Genomic DNA, 15,190 nt, shown 5'->3' with positions numbered 1-15,190 from the left:
TTATAAAATAAGTGTATAAACTATGCAGATCCCCGCAATAAAAAAAAAATGTCCATGCACTGAAACATATGTGCATACTTTTGAGGCAGTGACTATGCGGTATTTTCTAAACTGCAGCTCCTGCTGCACAGTGTACAAAGTACAGGTGTCACTTTAGGCATTCCGACTTATGCGCGTATGTGCTAAGTTATACACGCTATTGAAAATTACCCTCTTCATGTTGTCTTATATATATAAGAGCACTCCTCTGGGGTTCCTCTCTTGTCCTCACTTTAACTATCTTCCCCTCTACTTCCTGTAGAGTTCCCTCCCGTCCTGAATATTTCCTTCCATTCTGCGGACAACTCCACGATTATCCAGTGGACCCCACGGGAGACCCAACGCACCGTGGAGGTCCATATCCGCTACCTGAAGAAAAACGGTAAGGGCCACAGTGGCTGATGGCAACTAAATATAATTACTAGCCTGAAAACAAAAAGCAGTCATTGAGCAGCAATGGAGAAAGCATCACTTAGACTCTTTCTTCTATGGGATGTCGATTTCTGATAATTTGCTGAACCGATTTTAGTGGAGGTTGGGGAGGTGCTATAATTTAGCACTTTGGATAAACTTAGAGAGTGACTTTTCAATTTTCATACAACGGAGGGGATATCTTGACTTTCAAGACTTGGAATATGATCAAGAGCCTGATCTATAGCATTCTTAATAATGCTGTCTGTCTCTCTCCATTTGTTTCTCACTCTCTCTTTCTTTCCCTGTGTCTGTCTCTGTCTCACACTGTCTTTGTCTCTCCCTTTTTCTGTTTCTCTCTCTCCCGGTTCTGTGGTTGTTGACTGTAAATATATTTTCTCTGATGACATGCAGCTGCAGTGAGCTACATGGAAGGTCACAAACTCCGGATTCTTCTAGATCTTTCCTAGCAGGCATATGGGTTTCTCCTAGGATGGTAGTCCTCACACACAGGTGACATCATCAGATGGAGCCCATCACGGAAAACGTTTGTCAACATTTCTAGAAACTTTTTCTGGCACACCAAGCATGCCCAGCATGACACTATCCACATGTCCACACGGGGTCCCCCTTCAGTCTCTTTCTGTACATACTCAGATCATTCCAGACCAGTGGGTTGTGTATCCCTACCAGCAGATGGGGTCAGGGTACAAAAACTTTGGGCACTGCTACATAAAAGAGAGTGCCACCTCAGTATCTCTCTGACTCCAGCAGATGGTAGAGATGCAAACCTGCTGTCTAGGGTTTAGTTTAAAAAAAAAAAGTGTAGTTAGTTTAGATTAGCTGAGCTGAGATTTTGCTCCCTGAGGTGTTAGGCACCATTGCGGGCCATCCCTTCAGTGGAGCCGGGCGTCCAGGAAGTTAGATACCCCTGACTGTGTTTCACCCGCACCCTGCTGGAGGGCCTGATAACCAGAGGCTTCTAGTTCCCTCGGCCTCCGAAGCTGTTCCTGGTTTCCTCTGGTCCTGCTGAGGTTGCCTAAAGTTTTTATTTAAAAAAATAAAAAAGTGATTTCATCAGACCCTAAGTAGCTCCTCGAGTAGGCCTCTGGTCTTAGTCGGGGCCCGGCCGAGACAATGGGTACTGCAGCCCGAGGAGGAGATCGGTCAGTGTCTGGGGCGTGAGGGTTGGCTGTCCGGGGCTCCAGGCGGGTTTTCTGCGCCAGGTCCTCCTCCTTCCCTGTCGGTGCTTCTATAGGGCAGTGTGGTAGGTTTTTCCTTCTTTGCGATCGATTCCCAACATTGTCGCTTTTCGGTAGCTGTCAGTCATCGATTGTTCGCCGGCTTCTTTTTATGGCATCATCTGGTTTTCGCCGATGCCCCCAGTGCCCACGGACCATGTCCTTTACGGATCCGCACGAGGTCTGTATCCTCTGGCTGGGGGCATTGCACGACTTCCAAGGATGCCTTCTTTGCAATCAAATGACCCTCAAAGGTCATCGGGCCCAGTTAGACAAGATGGAGAAGCTCTTTGGATCTAGAAAGTCTGATCCTTCGACTCTGGCATCAGGCTTCTTGACACCCAAGGGCCAGTGGAACTGATGATGGAAGGAGGATAACCAATGGGACAGTGCTATATCAGGGTACAAATTATATCGCAATGATAGGGAGGATCAACTTGGTGGGGGTGTGGCACTTTATGTCTGGTAGGGTATAGAGTCCAACAGGATAAAGATCATACAAGAGAGTAAATGCTCAGTAGAATCTATATAGGTAGAAATCCCATATGTGTTGGGTAAGAGTATAGTGATAGGAGTATACTACCGTCCACCTGGACAAAATGGTCAGACAGATGATGAAATGCTAAGAGAAATCAGGGAAGCAAACCAATTTGGCAGTGCAATAATAATGGGAGATTTCAATTACCCCAATATTGACTGGGTAAATGTAACATCAGGACTTGCTAGAGACATAAAGTTCCTGGATGTAATAAATGATTGCTTCATGGAGCAATTGGTTCAGGAACCAACAAGAGAGGGAGCTATTTTAGATTTAATTCTTAGTGGAACGCAAGATTTGGTGAGAGAAGTAACGGTGGTGGGGCCACTTGGCAACAGTGATCCTAACATGATCAAATTTAAACTAATAACTGGAAGGGGGACAAAAAGTAAATCTGCAGCTCTAACACTAAATTTTAAAAAGGGAAACTTTGATAAAATGAGGAAAATAGTTAGAAAAAAACTGAAAGGTGCAGCGGCAAAGGTTAAAAGTGTTCAACAGGCTTGGACATTGTTTAAAAATACAATCCTAGAGGCTCTGTCCATATGTATTCTGCACATTAAGAAAGGTGGAAGGAAGGCAAAACGATTACCGTCATGGTTAAAAGGTGAGGTGAAAGAGGCTATTTTAGCCAAAAAAACATCCATCAAAAATTGGAAGAAGAATCCATCTGAAGAAAATAGGACAAAACATAAGCATTGTCAAGGTAAGTGTAAAACATTGATAAGACAGGCGAAGAGAGAATTTGAAATGAAGTTGGCCATAGAGGCAAAAACTCATAATAAAAACTTTTTAAAATATATCCAAAGCAAGAAACCTGTGAGGGAGTCGGTTGGACCATTAGATGACAGAGAGGTTAAAGGGGCTCTTAGGGAAGATAAGGCCATTGCAGAAAGACTAAATTAATTCTTTGCCTCCGTGTTTATTAATGAGGATGTTGGGGGGATACCAGTTCCGGAGATGGTTTTCAGGGGTGATGAGTCAGACGAACTGAATAAAATCACTGTGAACCTGGAAGATGTAGTAGGCCATATTGACAAACTAAAGAGTAGCAAATCACCTGGACCGGATAGTATGCATCCTAGGGTTCTGAAGGAACTCAAAAATGAAATTTCTGATCTAGTAGTTTGTAACCTATCTTTAAAATCATCCATTGTACCTGAAACTGGAGGGTGGCCAATGTAACCCCAATATTTAAAAAAGGCTCCAGGGGCGATCCAGGTAACTATAGACCAGTGAGCCTGACTTCAGTGCTGGGAAAAATAGTGGAAACTATTCTCAAGATCAGAATCGTAGAGCATATGGAAAAAGACATGATTTAATGGGACACAGTCAACATGGATTTACCCAAGGGAAATCTTGCCTAACAAATCTGCTTCAATTTTTTGAAGGGGTTAATAAACATGTGGATAAAGGTGAACCGGTAGATGTAGTGCATTTGGATTTTCAGAAAGCGTTTGACAAAGTCCCTCATGAGAGGCTTCTACGAAAACTAAAAAGTCATGGGATAGGAGGCGATGTCCTTTCGTGGATTACAAACTGGTTAAAAGACAGGAAACAGAGAGTAGGATTAAATGGTCAATTTTCTCAGTGGAAAAGAGTAAACAGTGGAGTGCCTCAGGGATCTATACTTGGACCGGTGCTTTTCAATATATATATAAATGATCTGGAAAGGAATACGACGAGTGAGGTTATCAATTTGTGGATGATACAAAATTATTCAGAGTAGTTAAATCACAAGCAGACTGTGATACATCACAGGAGAACCTTGCAAGACTGGAAGATTGGGCATCCAAATGGCAGATGAAATTTAATGTGGACAAGTGCAAGGTGTTGCATATAGGGAAAAATAACTCTTGCTGTAGTTACACGATGTTAGGTTCCATATTAGGAGCTACCACCCAGGAAAAAGATCTAGGCATCATAGTGGATAATACTTTAAAATCGTCGGCTCAGTGTGCTGCAGCAGTCAAAAAAGCAAATAGAATGTTAGGAATTATTAGGAAGGGAATGGTTAATAGAAAGGAAAATGTCATAATGCCTCTATATCGCTCCATGGTGAGACCGCACCTTGAATACTGTGTACAATTCTGGTCGCTGCATCTCAAAAAAGATATACTTGTGATGGAGAAGGTACAGAGAAGGGCAACCAAAATGATAAAGGGAATGGAACAGCTCCCCTATGAGGAAAGGCTGAAGAGGTTAGGGCTGTTCAGCTTGGAGAAGAGACGGCTGAGGGGAGATATGATAGAGATCTTTAAGATCATGAGAGGTCTTGAACGAATAGATGTGACTATTACACTTTCGAATAATAGAAGGACTAGGGGGCATTCCATGAAGTTAGCAAGTAGCACATTTAAGACTAATCGGAGAAAAATTTTTTTCACTCAACGCACAATAAAGCTCTGGAATTTGTTGCCAGAGGATGTGGTTAGTGCAGTTAGTGTAGCTGGGTTCAAAAAAGGTTTGGATAAGTTCTTGGAGGAGAAGTCCATTAATGGCTATTAATCAATTATACTTAGGGAATAGCCACTGCTATTAATTGCATCAGTAGCATGGGTTCTTCTTAGTGTTTGGGTAATTGCCAGGTTCTTGTGGCCTGGTTTTGGCCTCTGTTGGAAACAGGATGCTGGGCTTAATGGACCCTCGGTTTGACCCAGCATGGCAATTTCTTATGTTCTTATGGATGTGGATTCATCGGTGTCTACTCCCCCCACCAGGGCCCTTTCGGGAAAGAGGGGCCGGAGATAGGCCCTTATCGGCATCTTCATCTTTGGCACTGGGGAAAGACCGGGCTGAGCACTGTGGGAAACCTCGGAAGCATTATCACCAGTCACAGTCATCACACGGTACCAGGCTCAGGTCAGCACGAGTGACCACCATGATGCCCCGAAGCGACCCCATGGAGAGGAGGCATCAATCTCTATTGAGCCCGGGAGTCCTAGGCATTCCTCTTCGATATCTGTGCTGGGCACAGAGCTTTCTTTGAGCTCTGGGGAAGCTCCAGTCACGCCTCTTCCTCCTCCTCCATCCGTCCTAACTTCAGCAGATTTTGAGGAGGAGCTGAACCACAGGGTGCAACAGATAGTGCTCCAAGTCCTTTGAACTGCCGGCTCCACCAGTGCCTTCCCCTGTGTCGGAGCCTGCCCCTGCGATGTTAGCACTGCTGCTGGAGCGCCTTGGTGTCCTCTTGGCCATCTTGCCCATGCAGCAGCTACTGGCGCCTGGGGGTCCCTTGATACCCCAGCAGCCACCGGGTCCTCCTCCCTCCAGAGTCAACCCTATTGTGCATTCTTCGGATGAAAACTTTGTTTTGCAGTCGAGGGCACCGTCAGGGACTCTGGTGCCATGCCCAGTTTTGCCTGGTCCGATCCCAGGTTCCTCTGGACCTCAGTGCCCTCGATGTTGTCAGTTCCCCTGTTATCACCAGTCCCTGTGGTGCCCTCAGTGCCACCAGTGCCTTTAACGCCAAAGCCGAGGGGCTTGGGCAGGGGTCCTCCACAAGGGTTCCCAGGGGACTTCAGTGAGGAGGACACTCCATATGATCCCTAGAGGGATGATACCTTGGAGTCTTCTTCAGATGACTAAGGAGACCTTCCCTCGAACCCATCTCCTCCAGATGAGTCATCGGTCCCCACCAGAGGATCTAACCTTTGCAGGCTTTGTGCCGGCTATGGCAGAGTCCATTTCTTTCCAGCTCCTTATGGAGGAGGATGCTTGCCACAAGATGCTGGAAGTTCTCCAGTTTGTTGATGCCCCAAAGGAAGTCTTGGCTATCCCCATCTATGACATTTTTACGTAATTATCCTTTGGATTTGGGAACACCCCATCTCGGTGCCTCTGGTGAACTGGAAGGCAGATGCGGTCTACTTGGTACAGCAGGCCTTGGGGTTTGAGAGGCGTTAGTTCCCGCATCAGTCAGTGGTGATGGAGTCCGCTTTCAAGAAAGCCAAGAGTTCCGGCACCCACACCTCTGCGCCTCCAGGTCGGAAACACCGGGCATTGGTTGCGTTAGGTAGGAAGGTGTACCAGGGTGCTATGCTGATTGCCCGGATTGCTTCCTACCAGCTGTACATGACCCAAAACATTTGTAATCTCTGGAAGCAGGTTCAAGAGTTGTTTGAGCACCTGTCCCAACAACAGCAGGAAGCTTTCATGGCAGTCACCCAGTAAGGCTTGGAGTGTGGCAAACACGAGGTGCGCACACCTACGAAGTGTTTGAAACAGCAGCTAGGGTGGTGGCGGCAGGCATCGGTGCCCATAGAATGGCGTGGCTCAGAGCATTTGAGTTTTTCGGCCGCTGTGCAGTTTTTCCTTGCATTTATTAACCCTGAAAATGGTGTTCCTGGTGGCTATATGCTCGTCTTGTCACATCTCTGAACTACAGGCATTGTCGTGTTAGGAAACATTTCTCCTGATGACTCCAGGAGTGTTACAGCTTCGTACTGTTCCATCCTTCTTGCCCAAGGTAGTCTTGGAGTTTCATTTGAATAAGTCCATTTCGTTGCCATCCCTAGATAAGCACAAGGACGCAGAAGAATACCACCTCCTCCACCATTTGAATGTCAGTAGGCGTTTGGTGTGGTATCTGGAAGTTTCATAACTGGTCCGAAAGACGGACCGCCTGTTGTCCTTCACTGTGGAAGGAAGTAGGGCGACCCGGCTTTGCGGGCTACCATAGCTCGCTGGATTAAGGAGGTGGTCACAGGACCCTATGTGGAGGCAGGAAAGCCATTATGCCTTCATGTTAAAGCTCATTCTACTAGGGATCAGGCAGTCTCATGGGCGGAAGCTAGACTGCTGTCTCCCGTCGACATCTGCCGAGCGGCGACATGGTCCTCCTTGTACACCTTCTTCAGGTTCTATCGCCTGGACGTTCAGGCCCAGGAGGACGCAACCTTTGTAAGGACAGTGTTAACTGGACTGCAGGCATCTGGCTACACACTAGGAAATGGAGAAATTACTTACCTGATAATTTTGTTTTTCTTAGTGTAGACAGATGGACTCAGCATCCTGCCAATGGCAGCCCAAGAACTGTGCCAAGGATTCGCCCATGGAGTGGATATCAATTCCAAGAGTTTACGGGTAAGCTGTCATCCAGTCCCTAGATCAGGGCATCTAAAATCTTACTGGGGTTCAGTGTTTATTGGTTCAGTACAGTTATGGTTATCCGTTTTTAATCAAGTTTTCTGCGATAGTATATGGCTTTTGAAGAGAATACTGAAGAGCTGAGGTCACTGCAGGGTGTATCTAGAGTGACATCAGCTTTAAAACGTGACTGTGTCTCCATCAGCTGGCAGAGGAGCATAAACCCATTGGTCCTGAGTCCATCTGTCTACACTAAGGAAAATGAAATTATCAGGTAAGTAATTTCTTCATTATCTGGCTAAATACCGACTTTTCAATATTTCCCTCACTTATCTGGCTAAATTTTAGATGGATAATTCATTCCCTGTACGTACCCAGATCAGTCCAGACTCCTGGGTTTTGCCTCCCTGCAAGCAGATGGAGACAGAAAGTTTTATTGACACTGTACATAACATAGTTTGCCACCTGCAGTCCCTCAGTATTTGTCTCCAGCAGATGGTATGGTGTAAAACCTATAGTCTGGAGAGAGAGAAAAAAAAAAGATTAAAACACAAGAACATTTCTGGAGCCTGCCAGGGGTTTGTGAGGTCCTGGTGGGACCATCCCCACTGGTTTGAGGTGGATGAGCCGGGGGTTGTTTACCCTTCTGATTGCTCGATCCAGAAGTCCATGGAGTGGACATCTGGTGGTCCAGATCATCTCGTTGGAACCTGCTGGCACTTCTGCACTGCAGGCCCAGTGGAGCAGGGACTTATCTCTTTTATACAGTTTGTCCTAGGCTGGATTGCTAAAGTTTGGTGGTCTAGCTCTTTTCTGATCTGCCATGCAGCCTGTACTCCTGCAACTGGAACTTCTGCATCAAAGGGAATTATTGGTTTCTATGTTTCTTTATTTGTTCTCGGAGAGTAAAAAATAAATAAAAGAGAACAAGGAACTAGTTAAAGGAATCTGCGCAGCATCAGGGTTCCAGGGGGGAGCTACCTTAGCAGCCCAGGGAGCTCAATGATGGGGTTTTTCAGCAGCTTCTCTCAAGAGGACTGACCTGTTCAGAAGCTGTTCAGGCCTTTGATGATTTTCAGTGCCGTATATGGAACGGATCTAGGCCTAAATGGGCCTAGACAGGTAGATTTTAAAAAGCATTGCTGGTGCAGAAACGAGCCCATGCACATGTATGTGGGCTGCATGCAAGCCTCGTGAATTTTAAGAAGCCAGGAAGTTATGCACGTCCACACCTGAGCGCACGTCAAGAATAAGGAGGCAGAAAAGGGGTGGGAATGGGCATCCTGGGGTGGGGCCAAGACTTACGCATATTAACCCCCGAATTATGCAAGGCTGACCATGGCAACGCACGCCTTGTTACCTGCATAACTTTACTACTGGTCCTGATGACGTGCAGGTTTGGAGAGTTTGGGCTAGATTGATTGTGAACACTGGGAGAGAGAGAGAGACTTTTTTTAAAGGGCCAATCTGACACTCTCTATATCTTCCAGTGTAAAGAGGGGTATTTTCAATTCAAGGTGGGTTTTGGGGGGGGGGGGTGTTACATTGGTCTGCCAAGGGTGCAAGGGTCTGTAGACCCTTGTAACACTGCCGCCCCCCCCCCCCCAAAACCCAACCTGAGTTGAAAGTGCCCCTCTTTACAGTGGGAGATAGAGTGTCATTCTCTCTCTTTCGTATGCACATAAAGGCTACACACGTGCAGTAGGGATATTTTTTTTTTTTTAATTTTATTTTTATTGAAGTTTCAATTTCAAATACATTGAAAACAATGTTAACAGAAAATAATTGAAATATAATTAAAGTAAGATCTTATTATCAGAACAAATTTACATAAAGTATTATAGGAATAATTGGGAGAACCACCAATTACTAAGCGGAATCATAGGAAAGGAAAAAAAAATATCCATCATAAACAATTTGTGTGCAACAAATAACTATATTGACCAGTACCTTTGCAGCATTATTAGGAGTGTGAGTCTAAGTATACACGTAAATGGTCTGGGTTAGAAAAAATATATCTGTCATTTTGATGTATTAAAATACACCTACAAGGAAATCTTAAATAATATTTGGCGCCTCTATGAAGCACCTCATTTTTCATGGATAGAAATACTTTTCTTTTCTCCTGTATTCTTTTAGTTATATCCAGAAAAACTCTTATTTGGGCACCATAGCAAAGCTGCATATGTTTCCTAAAGGACTTTCTTAATATATTATCTCTATTCATAGCATGCATAAAAGTCACCAACAAAGTAGCTCTTAATTCAATTTTAGCTTCAAATGACTTTTCCAAGAAATCAGAAAGATTGTCAAAGGCAATATTATCTTGTTCCTCTTGCTGTAAATTTATTTTTCTTCCAGGCAGGTAATATATCTTAGAAATCTCTGGTATATTTGTTTCAGAAAAGTTCAAGATATTAACTAGGTAGCTTTTCAACAGATCTTTTAGGTTTGCTCACCTAGTCTTTGGAAAGTTAAAAAATCTGAGGTTGTTTCTTCTCATCTCATTTTCTAAGAGATCCATCTTCTTCATCATCATACTTTCTGATTTTATAAGATCTACTTGTACATCTTTTATGCCCTTGATTTCAGTTTCCAATTTGCTTAAAGATTTTTCAGCAGCTTGAACTTTATTTTCCAAAATTTGAGTTCCCTCCATATTTCGTTTAACAGCCGTTGTTAAATCATTAATCACGGCACTTATCTTTGTCAATACTTTCCAAATTTCAGAAAGAGTTATTTTCTCCGGCATTTTCATCGGGGGTAACACCACTTGAAACTCAGGCTCCTTGCTGCACTAGGCCATCCATGCCTGCTTCTTTTTGCCGTGCCATGCCATTGTTGTCCCTGGAGCCCTGGCTTAACGTGCTCTCCGAAGTCAATAGGGCTCCCCCTTCTCTTCTCTGGGAGACATCAAGGCAAGGAGATGGTAGAAGCCACGGAGCTGTTTCCCGCTGTTCCATTCCCTCTTCTTCAGAGGCTTTTAGGGCATGGATGGAATTACTGGCGCTCCGGGGCTGAGTGACACCTCCTCGGCCAGGGCGTCGGATGGCCGCTCTCCGTCTCTGACGCCAGCGGCCCCGCTCTCCGGCGTTTGCTGCGCAGAACAGAATGCCTCTCAATTTGCGGTTGTTGCCAAGAGGCATCAGGTGTTGAGGTAAGAACCTCTCGAATCTTAGCTTTCCTTTTCGAATGCGGCATGAAAAAAGCGTAAGGAAATTCAATTAGGAAAGAAAGCTGTAAGGAAAACCTCGGAACTAAGAGGTTCCCGTGCTCACGTTGCGGCAGCCATCTTGGTTCTTCCGCAGTAGGGATATTTTAAATGGTACGCATGTACTTGCATGCACAATATAAAATTAAGCGCATTTGGCATTTATGGACACATGCGCATGCTCCATTTAAAATTTACTTGTGAAGGTGCAGGCAGGCTTTGCTTACCTGCGTGGTAGGCCACGGCAGAGTTTTATTTTTCCCCACGTTCATGTGCATGCATTCTCTCTGCATAGCAGTTGCATGCGCAATGACCTATGTGCGTAAGGCCGTGGCCTAGATTTCAGCACGTAGATATGCAACCTAAATTAGAGTGCATATTTGCACAGCTACTTGAGCACATATTTGTGCAGGTACTTGTTCGCGTACGACTGTGACCTAGTCCTGAGCATATATTTTTGCGCGTCCTGGAAGGATGTGCACGAATGCTTGTGTGGCATTGATGTGCATGCAGGAGGCTGCCTAGAGCCAAAGTTCAGGAGATCAAGGCGCCAGAGGTGAACAGGTCCAAGCGCCTTGCTAACTGTGAGGCTTGCTGTCTGATAGCCATTCAGTCCTCACGCTCTCTCCGTTTGTGTCAGCACTATTTAGATGCTCAAAGTGATTTGACTACTACAGATTTTGCCCATGTTGGGACATCCCCTCAACATTTGGTGTCTCTGCAGGGGGATAGAGTGGAAGGTGAGGCAACTGTCAGTTCTTCTCCTCCCTTGTTCCCAAGGGCTGAAACTTTCCCAAGAGAGAAAGGTTGGAGAGAGCAAGATTTGGCCTGTGGGCTCCGGTATAGATCCATCCTCTTTCTCCTGGGTGGAATGGGCTGCAGACCTTTCTGCAGGAGCACCCAGCAAAGGTGAAGCAAACTACTATGTAGGGATCGCATGCTCGGGCCTCCCATTTATCAGCTCAGCAGGCAAATACAGCAGGGAGGCTGTCCCTGGTAATGTTCAAGGGGGTGTGGATCATGAGACATCAGAGGATTCCGATGGAGAATTAGCTTTCTCACCTCTAGAAGAGGGACAACTTGCATATGATTGAGAGCTTTTTCAGACTCTGCTCAGATTTTTTTTTCTTTTTTCACAGAGATGTCTTGCTGAGTTTGTTGGCTCAGACCCTGAACAATCCTAGAGGTAGATTTTAAAAGGTGCATGCGTGCGTCCATGTGTGCACCAATTTTATAACAGTAAGACAAAATGAGGATCGAATGATGAAAAAGCCCTTTATTAAAATGTGCCCGACTCTGGCCGAGTTTCGCTCTTAAATAGAGCTGCCTCAGGGGCAATCAAATGAAGCAGGATTGAAAAATAACCTGCAGGGCTGGTGACACAGTGTCATACATAGGCTAATCTAGTGCCTATCTGCTGTGTCTTGAAACACTGCTTGCATTAGTGTTGTGCCACAAACCAATTTAAATAACAACGCTCACAAAAGTGGAATAACGATCTAGTACGTTGAGGTACATAAAATTATTCACCTATAGCACTGTAGCTGCAGAGTCTGCCAACAGCGATTCATGCGAAAACAAATTTGTTTTCGCATTGCAAGCAGTGTTTCAAGACATAGCAGATAGGTACTAGATTAGCCTATGTATGACACTGTGTCACCAGCCCTGCAGGTTATTTTTCAATCCTGCTTCATTTGATTGCCCCTGAGGCAGCTCTATTTAAGAGTGAAACTCGGCCAGAGTCAGGCACATTTTAATAAAGGGCTTTTTCATCATTCGATCCTCATTTTGTCTTACTGTTACACAGCCAGCTAGATCGACTACCGCTTTGTTTCTTGGGTCCAATTTTATAACATGCACATGCCGGCGCGCACGTTATAAAATCCATGGGCCATGCGTTCATGCCCACCGGATTTTATAATCCACACACATATGTGTGGGCAGCACACGGGGGGGGGGGGGGCTAATTTTATAAAAGTTCACGGAGCGACAAGATCGGCCCCGTCCCAGTTCCCTACCCCACTACACATACTCCCTCCCTGTTCCCCTATCCTCCCCACTCCTAAATCCTTTTGTCTACATTTTCTTTTTATTATTTTTTTGCTTACTACTTCGTTGGAGCAGAAGCAACTTGCGCGAACGGCGCACTTCCCTGGCACAGCAGCAAATGGCCGCTGTACTGGCTGCCTCCAGCCCCGCCCCCCAGACCGCCCCGTTCCTTTCCTTGGGCTCAGGTGTTATGCACGTGGCCGGGCCCCTTTGAAAATGCGCGTGGCACACGCAAGGCCCAACCACGCACGTAATCGGGGTTTTTTTTTTTTTTTAATTATTTATTTATCATTTTAAGAATGTTACATTCAATAAAAATTCTAATCATTAGTATTGAACATTACAAATCTATACCAAAAAATGGCTAAGGAGCAGTTGAACATAAAAATACAAATCAAATATGAATGAAATATAATTACTTAACCTTATGCCATCTTTGACAAATCAAACTTGAGAGAGATGTGGGAGAAATGACTCATAGGGAGTGCTTTAAACTATATTAATTAGAACAAAGGGCAATATTTTATACTGGATTTACTTTCCATTTACTTTGTTATGACAATGGGGATGATGTTGCTAGTTTACGCTGATCCACAAAGTTTCTTAAATGGTCGGGTAATAGAAAAACAAAGGTTTCGTCTTGCTTTGTAATAAGACATTTGCATGGAAATCTTAAAATAAACTTATAACCTAAAGCAATAACGTCTTGCCGGAAGGCTAAGAAAGCTTTCCGTTTCTGTTGTGTTGATGCAGCTAGGTCTGGGAAAACTTTCATTTCTTTCCCCAGGTAATTGATCGGAAACTTTATAAAATATTTTTTCATAACATTGTTGACATCATTGATTGATGAAAACATTGCCATCAGTGTTCCTCTTTCAATTACCTGTGCCTGGGAATTTTCTAAAAAATTAGTGAGATCACCCTGAAACATTTGATCTTCTGTAGGCGGAATTACATTTCTAGGTTTAGGTAGGAAAAAGCAGTTTATAATTACAGGAGAGTCTTCTAGAACAAACCCCAACGCCTCAGCCAAAAATTTTTTTAAGGAAATTATTGGTGTTTCCCCAATCACTCTGGGGAAATTAATAAATCTTAAGTTGAGGCGTTTTGAGTTGTTTTCGAGACTTTCCAATCGCTTGATAATAGATTCTCTATCTTTTATCACTGCTGTTTGAAAGTCCAAATTTTTCTTTTCATTCTTTTCCAATGATTTTATTTTTTCAGTTGTTTCTTTCATTTGTTTTTGAACTGAGAGGAGATCTCGTTGATTTCCGACATTCATTGCATCAACTTTATTTTCCAACCTCTGAATGTTATTTAAGGTACCAGCCATCATATCCCACAGCATGTCCAAAGTAACCACCTCTGGGCGGGTCATAGGGATAGGAGTTGTCTCCTTGGTCAGTTGTTCCCGTTCGATTTTTGGTGATATGGACAATTCCAAACCACCTATCGCTCCCATAACACATTCAGCCTCTGTAGAAGATTCTGCAGAGGCTTCTCCTATAATCCCATTCCCATTCTGTTGGGCAGGTGGCAGTCCAAGATTTGGACTGAGGGAGGCCTCCTCTGCAGGGCCTGCCAGTCCTCCCTGACTGGCAGGCACACCAGGATCCTCGGTGCCTATCCCATTTATTCCAGCTGATACCATGAATTTAGTGATATCCAATTGGATTGGAGAGGGCAAAGGGAGAGAAGGAAATATTCTCACCTTGCCCCTCCTTTTTGGAGGCATATTGAAAGTCCACTATAATTATTAATTGAAACACTAGATTCTCTATGGTAAATATTGCCTAATTTCCCCCACACAGTTTTTCAAAGGAGTCGTATAGAGAGAGAATGGAAAAAATATTACCTCAAGTCCTTCATTGGAGACGTTCTACGGGGCGGATCCGGGCGAGTACGGGCGAAGCCGGGCAAAGCCGACCATGCGCGCGCCCCTTAGGCGCGTGCGGCTTTGGCAGTGCTCCGGCTCTGCTGCGCACCGCTCACAGTTAGATTTTATCTGTTTCCTGCTTCGTCTCACCGGGTCCGCCCTCTGACGACAGCAGTGACGCTGCCGGAACCGTCGGGCTTGCAGCTGTTGTGTGCTCGCCCCGGAGCCCTCTCAATTGGGGTATTAGCTTTGTCTCTCACCACGCTCTCCTCCTCTCTCAGCGTGTGTTTCCAACAGTTAGATTTTATCTGTTTCCTGCTTCGTCTCACCGGGTCCGCCCTCTGACGTCAGCAGTGACGCTGCCGGAACCGTCGGGCTTGCAGCTATTGTGTGCTCGCCCCGGAGCCCTCTCAATTGGGGTATTAGCTTTGTCTCTCACCACGCTCTCCTCCTCTCTCCGTAATCGTTTTTTTACGGTTTAAAAATTTGGCCATTAGTGTAGCCGGAGGCCAATTTTAAGCATCCTGTTTCTTTCCCCCGTGTCCAATTCAAGGGATATTGGATTTAAAGAAGTTAAATGAGGCTCTCAAGGTTCCCTGTTTCCACATGGAAAATCTGAGGTCCAACTCTGAGATCCTTCATAGCAACAGTACGCAAGGGAGAGTTCTTGGCATCTCTCACCTTGTCAGAGGCATATCTGCACATAGCCATCAGGCCGGGGCACTAGAGATTCCTGA

The 15,190-nt window shown here is 45.0% G+C and overlaps 1 protein-coding gene across 1 annotated transcript in view; it reads left to right on the top strand.

Moving 5' to 3' along the window:
* The window catches only part of L1CAM (L1 cell adhesion molecule), a 324,282-nt gene that overhangs the window by 253,406 nt on the left and 55,686 nt on the right, over window positions 1-15,190 (top strand). Inside the window, 1 exon segment of the mRNA XM_029609487.1 lies at window positions 302-421. Coding sequence (XP_029465347.1) covers window positions 302-421 — 120 coding nt within the window.

Source organism: Rhinatrema bivittatum, chromosome 1, assembly GCF_901001135.1.
Source record: "Rhinatrema bivittatum chromosome 1, aRhiBiv1.1, whole genome shotgun sequence".
NCBI lineage: Eukaryota > Metazoa > Chordata > Amphibia > Gymnophiona > Rhinatrematidae > Rhinatrema > Rhinatrema bivittatum.
The sequence above is the reverse complement of the archived record's forward strand: the minus strand, read 5'-3'. Positions and strand labels throughout refer to the sequence as shown.